This window comes from Carlito syrichta, unplaced genomic scaffold (assembly GCF_000164805.1).
Source record: "Carlito syrichta isolate Samal-C Ts95f unplaced genomic scaffold, Tarsius_syrichta-2.0.1 Scaffold309408, whole genome shotgun sequence".
Taxonomy (NCBI): domain Eukaryota; kingdom Metazoa; phylum Chordata; class Mammalia; order Primates; family Tarsiidae; genus Carlito; species Carlito syrichta.
In genome coordinates this window covers 587410-601040 of record NW_007253504.1, presented here as the reverse complement: position 1 = coordinate 601040, position 13631 = coordinate 587410, and the positions used below count along the sequence as shown (strand labels likewise).

The window sequence follows — 13631 nt, the reverse complement described above, 5'->3', positions numbered from 1 at the left end:
CTAAAATGTGAAAATTAAATTATACTGCTTATTCATTGCTCTTTTTTAATGAATACATTCTGATCTGTCACAATGCATGTTTACCTAGGTAAAATAGCTTATAAGCAATTGAATTAACAAGAGAATTACGAGAGAATTATGTCATTCTAAGGTAGATACCCTCCAAATGATTTTCCAAGACAAAGCAAGGGAGGTAGAATAGTAGAACTATATCCTTCATCAGAAAAGTAAGAAACCATTTGATCTATTATTGGCATCAGGAGCCCCATTGGTTGTATTTTCAGAAAATTTAAAAGCTCCCTTCCCCAGAGAGGCTATGACAGCCCCCTACTCCCCAATTCTGAGCTGCCTTCACTGCGTTGTGTGTGTCCAATAGCACTGTTCTAAGTACTGCTAGCGCTTGCATTATATGGGTCTTGTATATTTTTTTTTCCCCACATGCTTGTTTGTTATATGGACATATTGTACAGTGGTGAGTCTCTGCCTAGAGCTGCCCGCCTGGGTAATTTATCACCCAGATACCACTTACTAATTTTTTTGTTAGCTTTGGCTACAAAGTTACACAGGTTTTGCGCTGTCTTTCCCTAAATCTGTTGTGTAGTCTTTCCCTAAATCTGTTTTCCTCAAAGCCCAATTATTTTGAGTGCACAGTTTTACTTTTCATTTTAGAAGAGTATATACATTGCTTTATGGAAAAAATACCTGTATAATAATTAATATTAGTGAGATCATCAACTTATTCCCTGTATTATCTTTAATTAGGCGCTCTTCGCTTTATGAGGCGGATAATTGGCCTTAAAGATGAATTTTATAATCGTTACATCACCAAGGGAAATCTTTTTGAGCCAGTTATAAATGCACTTCTGGATAATGGAACTCGGTACAATCTGTTGAATTCAGCTGTTATTGAGTTGTTTGAATTTATAAGAGTGGTAAGTTTATATTAAAGAACTGTTAGTAATTATATGTAAAAGAATCTTATGTAAAGAAGTAATCATATGTAAAAGTTAAATGATTGTATATAAACAAAGTGATTTCTTCATTCCCTATTTTCTCCTGAAATTATTCATCTTCTGTGTTACAGAGTCTATTTCTGATAAACTAAAATTTTTAAAAATCGCTTTTTGTTTTTATTTGCATGATTATAGTTTAGTAATATTAATGTTTTAAATTATGAAGTTTAAAAGTGAAATTCAGTTTAAACTTTTAACCCATATTTTTTTTTTTTTTAAGTTCCATTTTTATTGGCTTAATGTTTCAGGATCACCTTTAGTATATGTGGACATTTTGATCAAGTATGCCTTATTCATGTGATCTCTTAAGAAAAGGTGGGGGTTTTTTAATTGTAGAGGTAGTGATTGAAAAAATGAATAGAAAGACTGAAAGATAATTATTTTGGTAGACATTGATACAAGGTGCATAAACTCTAGGATGGAATCTAGAGTTTTAAGTTGAAGACACCAGGAAGTTAGATGGACTGCTCCAACTACCGTATTCTACAGATGAGAAAACTAACACCCAAAGAGCATTCATTTGAGGGGTAGCACATTCAGGGCTTAAAGCTATGTCCTGTCTCAGTTTTAGGCAACAAAAGATCTGTCATAAAAAGATTTGGAGAGAGCTCTATGTGAAGAACAGGGATAAGACAGATAACTATAAAATTAGTACAACAAATATACCTCTTCTGCACTTAGACACACTGAAATAACTCCACTGAAGAAATGGCTCTGTGATTGAAAAGAACTTGAAAAAAAGAAAGTCAAAGCAAGAAATTCATTCCCTCTTTTTATTTCTTTCTTGGTTTTTGTTTTTTTGTGTTTTTTTTTGAGTTGGAGTCTCACTCTGTTGCCCAGGCTAGAGTACAGTGGCATGCTCACAGCCACCCCAGTACTGACTTGTTGGGCTCCAGCATTCCTTCCACCTCAGCCTTCCAAGTAGCTGGAACTACAGTCACACGCCTCCACGCCCAGCTAATTTTTGATTTATTGTAGAGACAAGGTCTCACCAAGTTATCCGCGCTGGTCTCAAACCCGCGGGCTCCCAAAGTGCTGGGTACAAGCTGAGCCACCAACCCCAGCCCCCTAGTTTTATTTCTTACAAAGCACATTTCTCTTTTATGGCATTCTCATATGAAGATCATTTGGCAGACTGAATTGTTTTTTCTAAGAGTGGCCAGTTGTCAATTATATGATTTCTAAAAGGATGAAGAAGATAGAGGTATAGTCTTTAACCTTAGAAAAGACGGAAAACATGGTTAACTAGTTAACTAGGTTCACAGGGTGATCACATAATAAATCAGAACTTTTTATTTTATTTACTTTTTTTTTTTTTTTTTTTTTTTTTTAGTTGGAGTCTCTGTCACCCAGGCTGGAGTGCAGTGGCACACTCATGGCCAGTGCAACCTTGACCTGCTGGGTTCACCCAATCCTTCCACCTCAACCTTCCAAGTAGGTGGAACTACAGGCGTGCACCATCACACCCAACTAATTTTTTAGTTTATTGTAGAAATGAGGTCTCACCAAGTTGCCCAGGCTGGTTTCGAACCTCTGGGTTCAGGCAATCCTCTCACCTTGGCCCTTCAAAATGTTGGGATTACAGGCGTGAGCTACCACACCCAACTTATTTTATTTTTTTAAGTAGGAGTCTTACTCTCCCCAGGCTGAAGTGCAGTGGCACACTCACAGCCACCTCAGCCTCGACCTGCTAGGTTCAGGTGATCCTTCCCCCTCAGCCTTCTAAATAGCTGTAACTACAGGCATGCAACACCATGCCTGGCTAATTTTTGGATTTATTGTAGAGGCAAGTTCTTTCCAAATTGCCCAGGCTGGTCTCAAACCTGTGGGCTCAGGCAATCCTCTCGCCTCTGCCTTCCAAAGTGCTGGGATCACAGGCATGAGCCACTGTGCTTGGCCAATCAGAACATTTTATATTTTGATAAACTTTTTTTTTTTTAATGTACTAACTTTTCCATTTTTCTCCTGAAATTTTTGGTGAGATACCGGCCAGGTGCAGTAGCTTACACCTTTCAGCCTAGCACTTTGGGAGGCCGAGGCAGGAGGATTGCTTGAGCCCAGGAGTTTGAGACCAGCCTAGGCAATATAGACCTAGACCTTGTCTCTACAAGAAATTTTAAAAACTAGCCAGATGCGATGGCATGCACTAGTAGTCCCAGCTACTCAAGAGACTGGGGCAAAAGGATCACCTGAGCCCAGGAGGTCAAGACTGCTGTGAACCATGAGCCATGCAAGTGCACTCTGGTCTGGGTGACAGAGTGAGACCCCAACACAAAAAATAAAAATAAAAAAATTTGGTGAAATGCAGATAAAATTAACCATAGGGTTCATACCCTATCCCTATTAATCCCAAAACTTAATTGACCTTTTTGTCTTTATATAACACAGAATCATTTTACCTACGTTTTTAATTTTTCTTCTTTGTATATTTTTGATTGAGATGTCCAAGGAAATAAGTTTAAATACTTAAAATCCTTAATGCAACCAGAGAAGTAGCCTTTGTAGTTCTTACTACTTAGTATTATGTATAAAGTCCTGCATTACAACTTTATTTTTTAATGAGCCTTCTGTGCACCCATGCATTTGCAATGAGGATTTATAATTTAGACGTTATTACTATCAATTAGATTATTTCACAAAGATTAGTAGACTATGGGGATAGAAATGTTGAATTCCAGATAGTTTATCAGATCTGAATATGTAATACAGTTGGAGGAATCTCTGCTTGCTGTTATTTAGATAAGAATCGTCCCGTGTTTTTCTTCTTTTTCCGCATGTGGGAGCCAGTCTCTGATGCAGGAAAGGCTTGAGAGGGATCTCTTTGTCATCTAGCCTTGGCCACTTCTATACATGTGGCAGAGTTAGGTTCCTTTGAAAACTTACCGAATGTGCCAGAAAGCAAGTCACCACAACTTTATCCCATTTGACAGCAGTTAAATAGAAACTCATTAAATAAACCTGTTTGCTGTTTTTTCTTTGAGTGATACATAATGCTATATATGTATGAGGTATATGTGAATATTTTTTACATGCATAGAATGTGTAATGAGTAAGTCGGGATGACTGGAGTATTCATCGCCTATTGAAAATACAATTTTAACATCTACCCTCTAACTAGCTGTGTACTCTTGATTAAACCATCCAGCCGTTCTCAGAACCTCAATTTTGTTTTTCTCTAAAATGGGGATAATAAAACCTTTTTTGAGAACTGTGAGGATCAAATGAAATTGTATGTCAAAGTGCTTTTTAAATTGTGCAATATAAATACAAAAAATAAACAGAAGATGTCAAGTAAATCCATTTACTTTTCAAATGTTCTTTATAGTCCCCCAAAAGGGCTCCAGTGAATTGCTTCTCCTTTTTCTCCAAGTTTTCTGTGGAATCCTGACTCATGTGTAAAGAAACTAGGACATTTTTTTTGGAAGGTGATTTTGAAAAACCTTTTTTTGATCAGCTTTAGAACTACAAAAATTTATTTTGTTTTTATCCTAATAAGCTTTGTGTTATATTTGAAATGTAAATTTTGTGCTTCTACAGGAAGATATCAAGTCTCTTACTGCACATATAGTTGAAAACTTCTATAAAGCACTTGAATCAATTGAATATGTTCAGACATTTAAAGGATTGAAGACTAAATATGAGCAAGAAAAAGACAGACAAAACCAGAAACTGAACAGGTATTGTATAAGTATATTGTATTTACAGCCTGCAAAATTGTGTCCAAAATTGTCTGTAGTTTAGATCTTGCATGTGAAAGTTACTGAGGAACTTAACTTTCTATCACGAGTTAGCACTAGATATAGGGTTGTGTCGTGGGAGGATAGGATGTCCTTCCTGCCCCCAATCTTTTATATGATGAATCACTGCTGCAGTTGGCACTCAAAATGAAGTTTTAGTTTAATTTACAAAACCTTAAAATATTTTTCAGTGTTCTTTGGCTATATCTTCTATAATGACAGAGGAGATTTTGATATAAATTATGCTCAGTTAAAATTACTTCAGTTCCTCTTGGTTATACATATTCTTTCCTTCAGCTTAATCTGATCATAAACTTTAAATCATTACTCAATATTTGTGATATATTTCTTACAGTGTACCATCTATATTACGTAGTAACAGATTTCGAAGAGATGCAAAAGCTTTGGAAGAAGATGAAGAAATGTGGTTTAATGAAGATGAAGAGGAGGAAGGAAAAGCAGTTGTGGCACCAGTGGAAAAATCTAAGCCAGAAGATGATTTTCCAGATAGTTATGAAAAATTTATGGAGACTAAAAAAGGTATTAAATTTCTGAATTTTTGTACAGTACATTCTCTTATTTAGTGCAGAAATTATTCAGTTGCTTATGAAAGTTTGTTCAAGCCGGGCTTGGTGGCTCAGCCTGTAATCCCACGCCTTGGGAGGCTGAGGTGAGTGGATTGCCTGAGCCCGTGGGTTCGAGACCCGCCTGGGCAACTTGGCGAGCCTTCATCTCTACAATAAATCAAAAAATACTGCCGGGCGTGGTAGTGCATGCCTGTAATTCCGGCTACTCGGAAGGCTGAGGCGGAAGGATCGCCGGAGCCCAGCAGGTTGAGGCTGCGGTGGCCAGGAGCGGCCACTGCACTCCAGTCTGGGTGACAGAGTGAGACTCCAACTAAAAAAAAAAAAAAAGTTTGTTCATAGTTTACAAAGCAAGAAAGACATGAATTTTATACTGAATCATGTCCTTTTAAAATTAATCACTTTTTCTAAATCTTTTTTGGGGAATTCTTTTTATGTTCAAAATGTTTTTCTTGAAACTTGCCATTTTGTGATGCCATTAATTCACTATTTAAAAATTGCATTATCGGCCTTTGCTTTGGTAAACTCTGGTGTGGCATATGGCTCTTCGAGCTATAGCCAGACTATGTTTCCTAGCTGTCCTATGTTTTCCTGTGTTTCCTATGTTTCCTCCTTTACCTTGGGGAGGTGAATCTCTTCTCTTTCTCTCTCCCCCTCTCCAACTTACTTTCTAAATAAACTATATTTTCCAAGCTAAAAAAGAAAAGAAATTGCATTATCTACTTAGTCTTCTGTGAATGGTCTTGGGTTTATTTCTATACTGAAATTCCCAGTAATAGTAGAGACCATATAATTTATAGAAACCTTCTAAAATACTCTGCCTCCTTGTATAGTTGAGGAAACTGAGCTCAGCTCAAAGAAGGAACTTTGCTTTTTGAAATTTTAAAATTATTATAAAAGTTACATAAAGATAAGTTTCAAGAGAAGTGAAAAAATAAAATTTCTCCCGATTTTCAAATATGCTTAACTTGTATCTTTCAAAAGAACTAATCACTTGAATTCTGTGGCCTGAGAAATTAACAATTTTTGAATACTGCCCTGCATATATCATTTAAATGTACAATGAAAATTTTTATCTTGAAAGATAAAAGTCTTTCCTGAATTTATTATTTAAGTTTGGGATTTTGAGTGTGACATTTTCTAAAGGCAGTTCTCATTTGAGAATTTCATTCATTTCTTACATTTTCTTTGCAACTGTGTGTTCCCAACCTCACTCACTTTTCATTCCTTTTTTTTTGGAGTCAAAGTCTCACTCGGTAGTCCAGGCAGGAGTGCAATGGCACGCCACCACATCCTCGACCTGCTGGGCTCAGGTGTTCCTTCCACCTCAGTACCTTCCAAGTAGCTGGAATTATAGGCATGTGCCACCACGCTCGGCTATTTTTTTTTATTTATTGTAGAGCCGAGGTCTTACCAAGTTGCCCAGGCTAATCTTGAACCCCTGGGCTCAGACAGTCCTTTTGCCTCCACTTTCCAAAGTGCTGGTATTACACGTGTGAACCACCATGCCAGGCCATTTTCCACTCATTAATGCAGTAAGTTGTATTTGTTTCAGCCTGGGGGAGCAAAAAACTTATTTAAAAAAACAAAAGAAATAGACAGACATATTCTTCTGCCTTTATTCATTATAGGTACTGCCCTGACTACTATCAAAAGAGGCAGTAAGGCCATATTTGGAGTACCATATCCAATATAGAGTGCTATGCCATTAAGCATCATACATAAAAACAGTAACAACCAGCTGTTAAGGGGGACTGAACAAATGTCATAAAGAAACAGAAGAAGGAACCTGGAATATTTAAATTATGAATAAGAGACTTATAGACTTGATCATTATCTTTAGGCATTTGAAATATTGACTAGTAGGATAGATTATTATTAGGTTTTTACTATGAGTAGAGAAGTATAGAGTTAGTGAGTGGAAGGTACAGAGAGACAATAAAAGCAAGAGTCAGACAGCTAATGAGTCCTCGGAAGTATACCCTAAACTCCACGATGTAGAACTCTGACTCAAGATGGCTAATTTTGTTATATGATTTTTAAGGTACTAACACTGAGATTTTTACGAGTCTAGATAATAAAGACTTATCACTAAACATATTGTGCTCTATTGTTTTAGCTCTTAGAAACAAAGGCTGTTAAACATTTTTAAATTATTATTCTTTTTAGACATTTTGACTTAGCAGGATTTATTGATAATAGATTTAATTTTACTTTGATTTTAGCAAAAGAAAGTGAAGACAAGGAAAACCTTCCCAAAAGGACATCTCCTGGTGGCTTCAAATTTACTTTCTCCCACTCTGCCAGTGCTGCTAATGGAACAAACAGTACAAACAGTAAATCAGTAGTGGCTCAGACACCACCAGCAAGTTCTAATGGGTCCTCTTCCAAAACTACAAACCTGGCTACATCAGTAACAGCCACCAAGGTATGTGAAACAGCACTACTCACAAAGTTTTTTTTTCCATCTGTAAAATTATTGAATGGCCAGGTGCTCACGCCTGTAAGCCTAGTACTATGGAAGGCCAAGGTAGGAGGATTACTTGAGGCCAGGAGTTTAAAACCAGCCTGGGCAACATAGCAAGGCCCTGTCAATACCAAAATAAAATTTTTAAAACTGGGCAGGGTGGCACACACCTATAGTCCTAGCTACATAGGAGGCTGAAACAGGAAGATCACTTGAGCACAGGAGGTCAAGGCTGTAGTGGGCCATGATAGTGCCACTCTACTGTGGCCTGGATGACAGAGCAAGACTGCCTCAAAACAAAACAAAAAATTGTATTTACTGAAGAAAATTTGTATAAACAAAACAGTTTCAAAGAAGGAAAAGATGTTGCGTACATTGTCTTCAGAGACCATGGTTGCTAACATTTTATTGATTTTTCTTCAGGTCTTTGAGTTTACCTGGCACATAATTGAGATCCTTCTATAAACACAGTTTTGTATCCTGCTTTTATTTACCGTATTCCCAGCACTTTGGGAGGCCTAGGAAGGAGGGTTGCTTGAGGCCATGAGTTTGAGACAAGCCTGGGCATTATAGCAAGACCCCCCATCTCTACAAAAAGTTTAAAAAATTAGTTGAGTATAGTGGCACGTGCCTGTAGTCCTAGCCACTTGCAAGACTAAAGTGGGAGGATTACTTAAGCCCAAGAGATCCACTGCATTCCAACCTGGGCAACATGGTGAGGCCCTGTCTCAAAAAAAAAAAAAAAAAATTTCTGTTACTAAAACATTGTTGGTGACTGTAAAACTTTGTTTTATTTAACTGTATCATAGTATATATAAGCATCCTTTCTCTCCACACTTCGAGTTGTATTTTAGAACACTTAAGTTGATTCTGGTATTTCACTAATCTGACTGCTAGTGTTATTGCAATTTAAATTATTTTCTTGGATCAATGAGCAGTAGAAAAAATATCTTCACACACATCGTCAAATTCCTCTCTGGAAAGTCTATACCAATTTATGTTCCCAGAAGCAGTGTATGAGTATGCTTGGCTCACTACAACTTTGCCAGTGTTATTATAATTATTTTTCATCTTTTCCAGTTAGGTAGGGGAAACAGTATGTAATATCTCATATCTAATTGTTAGCCTTTTGAATTTGCTGTTCTTGAGTTGTCTGTTCAAAGTATGTCTTTAAAATTGGATATTTTTGTTGCTAATTAATTTTTAGTTAAGGATATTAACCTTTCTCTTACTCTCATAGCAAACATATTTCCCATTACCTTTTTTTATAAACAAGTTCAAATTTTATATGAGACATTTGTCTTGTTCATTTATTACATGAAACCATCCTTTATTCCCAAAAAGGAGTAGCTTAAAATAAAAAGGCTTAACATACAGCACAACTGTTAGTGTAAGAGTAGAAAGACAAGAGAGAAATGCCATAGTAGTACAAAGCCTCTCAAAGGATTGCATCTTGTGTCGACACAAATTATAAATCTGAGTTTCTTGGCTTACAAACATGTAGAATCTTCATTCAGTATTGTAATGAGGTAGGCTCTTGACTAAAGATCACACAAGTAGCATTTTCATTGGTATTCTGCTGTGTTTGAAATACATTTTGTTTTTTAAGCTAGAAATTTTTACAATTACATTTCACTTTGTGATAGGACAATTTAGTGTCATATTGTGACACTACATAAAGAATATCTACTGTGCAGTCATATAGTTTGGGTTCGTATCTTAGCTCCGCAGCTCTTCTATTAAAGCCAGATACCTGGATATTTTAGGTGTGAAATTACCTAGGTAACGGAAGTAACGTATACTTCCATTGTATTTGTTTATCCATAGAGGTCCGAAGGGTTTGAACTAAATAGTGTTTACAGAAGCCCTGTAAACCAAGGGATTGGTTCTAGAGGAATGTAGTCCTGTGGACATGTTTAATTTTTTTTTCTTTTTTTCAGAGTGCCCACACTTTTAACAGCATTTTCAAAGGGCCCATTACTCATCAAAGGCCAAAGCCCTGAATTATCTCACCCTTACTTTTCTTCTGATTAGAGAGACCTGGCTCTAAATTTTTCATTTATGAGTTTTTAGGAGCAACTTGCTGTGTTTATTATCCCCAGTCATTTAAACTATTCTTTAGAGGCAGAATGCAGACGACGTGATGAACAAGGACCACAAGGACACTGCTTGTCACTGACGGCTGTTATGCTTGCCAGTGTAAGAGCAGAGCGATGCACGAGTTCGTCTCCAGCGTTCTTTCCGGCTTTCCAATGTTAGGGTTATGTTAGTCCTGCTATTTGGAAAAATAGTCATTTTCTCACAGAAAAATTTTGCTGAGTTGAGTTCTGAGGTGTCCTCAATAATCCGAGAAACAGAAAAGTTGAGGGGTACTGAGCACCACCAAGTAATACTCAAATAAATGTTCATCATTTTTTTCTTTTTTTGTCAGAGTCCCACCCTGTCGCCCAGGCTAGAGTGCACTGGCGCAGTCATGGCTCACCATAGCCTTGACTTGCTGGGATCAGGCAATCCTTCTACCTCAGCCTTCCAAGTAGCTGGAACTACAGGCAGGCACCACTATGCCTGGCTAATTTTTCTTGATTTATTGTAGAGACAAGGTCTCACCAAGTTGCCTGAGCTGGTCTCGAACCCCTGGGCTCAGGCAATCCTCTCACCTTGGCCTCCCAAAGTGCTAGGATTACAAGGGTAAGCCACCGTCCCCAGCCTGTGTTCATAATTTCAAGCAGTCCTTTATCAAATTGAAATGAAATTTAATTCAAAAATTACATTTCAGATATGCAATTTAGAAAACATTTTTAGTATCTTTAAAGGTGTCTCTACTTGTACCAATAAGCTTTTTTGTTACACATGTTTACAATTGTTTTTTAATTTCAACAGGGAAGTTTGGTTGGCTTGGTGGATTATCCAGATGATGAAGAGGAAGATGAAGAAGAAGAAACATCCCCCAGAAAAAGACCTCGTCTTGGCTCATAAAATATTTACTAGGGGACCCTCAACATGTGGTCTTAAAATGCTGCAACTGTTCAATGAGCTGAAAACCTGAATCAGAAAGCTTTCTCACTTGAACTTACAAATATACAAGGAGTAGCAAAAGACAGTATATCAGCTAGGAGAGTTTAGTTGTAAGAAAACAGGCTTCCCAGGAACTTGATCGCTTTCTAGAAATTAAGGGGTTTGCCTTTCAGGCTGTCAAAACACAAAAGGGTTAGTAACCCGAACCTGGGATATAAGCTTCTCACCAAGGAAAGTCTCAGGTTTTGGGACAGTTTGGGAGAGGGAAAAAGGTTGGTAAAATGAGATTAATGTAGGGCTGTTCCAGGGGATATCCAGTCTACAAACAATTATAAAACTTCAGTTGTAAACCCAATAACATTACTTGTATAATGGTGCTGGCCATGTTGTTGTTTTAATCAGTTGCCTCTTTTATAAAATAAATTTTTATGGAAAAGAAAATCAACTATCATTTAAAAAAAAATGGAGTTAAGCTGTTGGGACCATTTCTTTGAAGATTTATCAGAAATTCAGCCTTTTAGGAAGTTAGAGGGAAGCTGAACACATGTTTTCTACACCAGGAATTTTCCATATATATTTTGAAGAAAACAAACTGGGTTCAAAATGGACAGTTTTGTTAAAATCAGCACTTTAGAGATAACAAAGGCCAAGAATCAGTACAGTAAGAAGTATTCCAAAATGATTTTCTATAGAAACTTGGAAGTGGATATAACAGAATGTTTTCAAAGGCCTACCAGTACAAGCTTGTGGAAGGCAATTTGAGGTCACTTTCTGCTTTGTTAGTAGAGTTGTCTCTGTCTCTTCAGACCCGCAGGCAAGTTTTAAAGTGTAGTTTATAAAGACTAACAAAGAATATTGCTGAATTAAGTGGCATTTAATATCTGGAAGCCATTTTGATCCAAGAAGTTACAAGGAGTTACTTAAGCATCAAAGTCAGCATGCAGCACAGGAAGCTTTTCTATAAACAAGGGTGTAATGTGAAAGCTGCTTTTTTAAAAAGAGTATAAAAGCACATTCCATGTACGTAAATGAATTTAAAAAATAAATTGAGGCAAACAGTTAAGAGGTTTTATTTTTAGAACAGCAAGTTAACTGTAAATATTTTAATGTTAGTTTGCTCATCTATGATCTGAGATCATTCTGAAGTGAGAAAAATGTCCCCAAGATACAATTTAATGCATTGGGAAAAAAAGAATTTTAAATAGTAATTCCAGCTACAATCTTTAGATCACTTTGTAATGTGTTATGGGTCCATTTTTCCTGGAATAGCTTAAACTGAAGCAGTTTCCCCTGTTTTGGAGAATTTGTAGTTAATTTTAATTTTGGCTATTGTTTGGAAAAGATGGGCTGTCTGTGTAGATATGAAGTATAGTTTTTCCATAAAACAGATGTTTATTTTGTATTAAAAATACCACTGTACTTGTTTTACACCATTTGTATACATGTGGTGATATTAATGCTAAACTATAAAATTCAGGAATTAAAATGTGACCCTGTAATTCCATGACTGATGTTTGTGTTTGGTTTGTTGTAAATATAAATTAATTCTATTTTGAGATCTTTCCATTTTACAGTATCTTTTTAAAGCCAATAAAGTTATCCATAGATATTTATTATAAACCGCTAGGTCATTCCCTCGTCTGATTAAAGAATTCTAAACAGACACATGAGCATCAACTTCACTTTAAATATCACTGACTTCTCATAGAAGGTAAGCCTTGGGCAAACCTCAGCACCAAAGCATGCATAGAGTTTTTCTAACCTCTTCAATTAAAGGTGTACATATAATAAAAAAGACCTTCCACGGCAAGTCATTCAGGATGTGTTAAGCCAAGATCAATAAAGTTACCATAAAAATGATTTCAAACAGGTTTTATCAAGCCCTTCTCTTCTTAGCTCTTATTAAATTTTCTTATAATCTAATAAGTCCAGGTGTAAACACTTTTCCTGTTCACTCTTGACTCTTAAGTAAATTTAAGTTCCAATAGGAAGTATTATCTTTGTCTCTTATTAAGGCTTCCTTTAATTTTCCTTTGTGAGAACTGCCAAAAGTCTTAAACATTTAGATCATCATCATCATCAGAACCTTTTCTTAAAGCAAAAAGGTGCGTGAAATACGGGTAACCGTTTTCATGGTACATATGCTTACCCACAACAATATGAGAATAAAACTGAAAATATCTCTTGAAAGAACAACTATGAAGAGTCCATGTTAGCGGCTGTCGTAAAACACTACTCTCAGGCAGATCTGGGTTTTTATCTCCATCTTAACTCAGTGAAGCAAGCCAGAGCCATGTTTGTATGCCTTAGGTCCTCTTAAAATGTTATCTGTAAACATGCATCTAATATAAAAACTATTTTTAAGAAAAAGTTACATGAAACATTTGTGTTTTAATCACTCGCTTTTTACCTTTTCATCCAGTGGTAAAAATGTAACAAATGTAGAATAAGACTTGTTTTTCTGTAGGTTGAAGGTTATGAAGGAAGTATATAACTGAAATGAGCAAATTTTCCTAAACTAATTTAGGTAATTGCTTCTTAAAAGTGTATAGATTTCAGGAGTAAAATGGGAGCTAGGGAAGTGTGGATATGGGATATCGAAACACTGGAAGTTTCTGGAAGGTCTACTGTTCTGGTTTATCTTTAAGCAAACAGTCTACAGAAAACTATTCCAGGGTCATTTCTCATACAAAAGACTGACTATGGTAGCATTTCCCCCAATAGGTTCAATCAACTGTCCCTTTGCCTGTTTTAATAACAGCTTTGCTAGAAAGAGTAGTTCAGTATTTTTAACATTCCTACCTCTATTTCTCAA

General features: G+C 36.4%; 1 protein-coding gene across 4 annotated transcripts in view; it reads left to right on the top strand.

Moving 5' to 3' along the window:
- Positions 1 to 12321, top strand: part of PPP4R3B (protein phosphatase 4 regulatory subunit 3B) — a 70971-nt gene extending 58650 nt beyond the window's left edge. The window contains exons 10-14 of one of the 4 annotated variants that reach the window (XM_008067212.2): positions 763 to 932; positions 4551 to 4690; positions 5106 to 5290; positions 7560 to 7762; positions 10682 to 12321. In XM_008067212.2, coding sequence (XP_008065403.1) covers positions 763 to 932; positions 4551 to 4690; positions 5106 to 5290; positions 7560 to 7762; positions 10682 to 10777 — 794 coding nt within the window. In that variant the 3' untranslated portion in view covers positions 10778 to 12321. The remainder of the gene's footprint in view (positions 1 to 762; positions 933 to 4550; positions 4691 to 5105; positions 5291 to 7559; positions 7763 to 10681) is intronic. The other 3 variants (XM_008067211.2, XM_021717154.1, XM_008067210.2) reach the window with 3 other exon arrangements.
- Positions 12322 to 13631: the final 1310 nt, after the last annotated feature.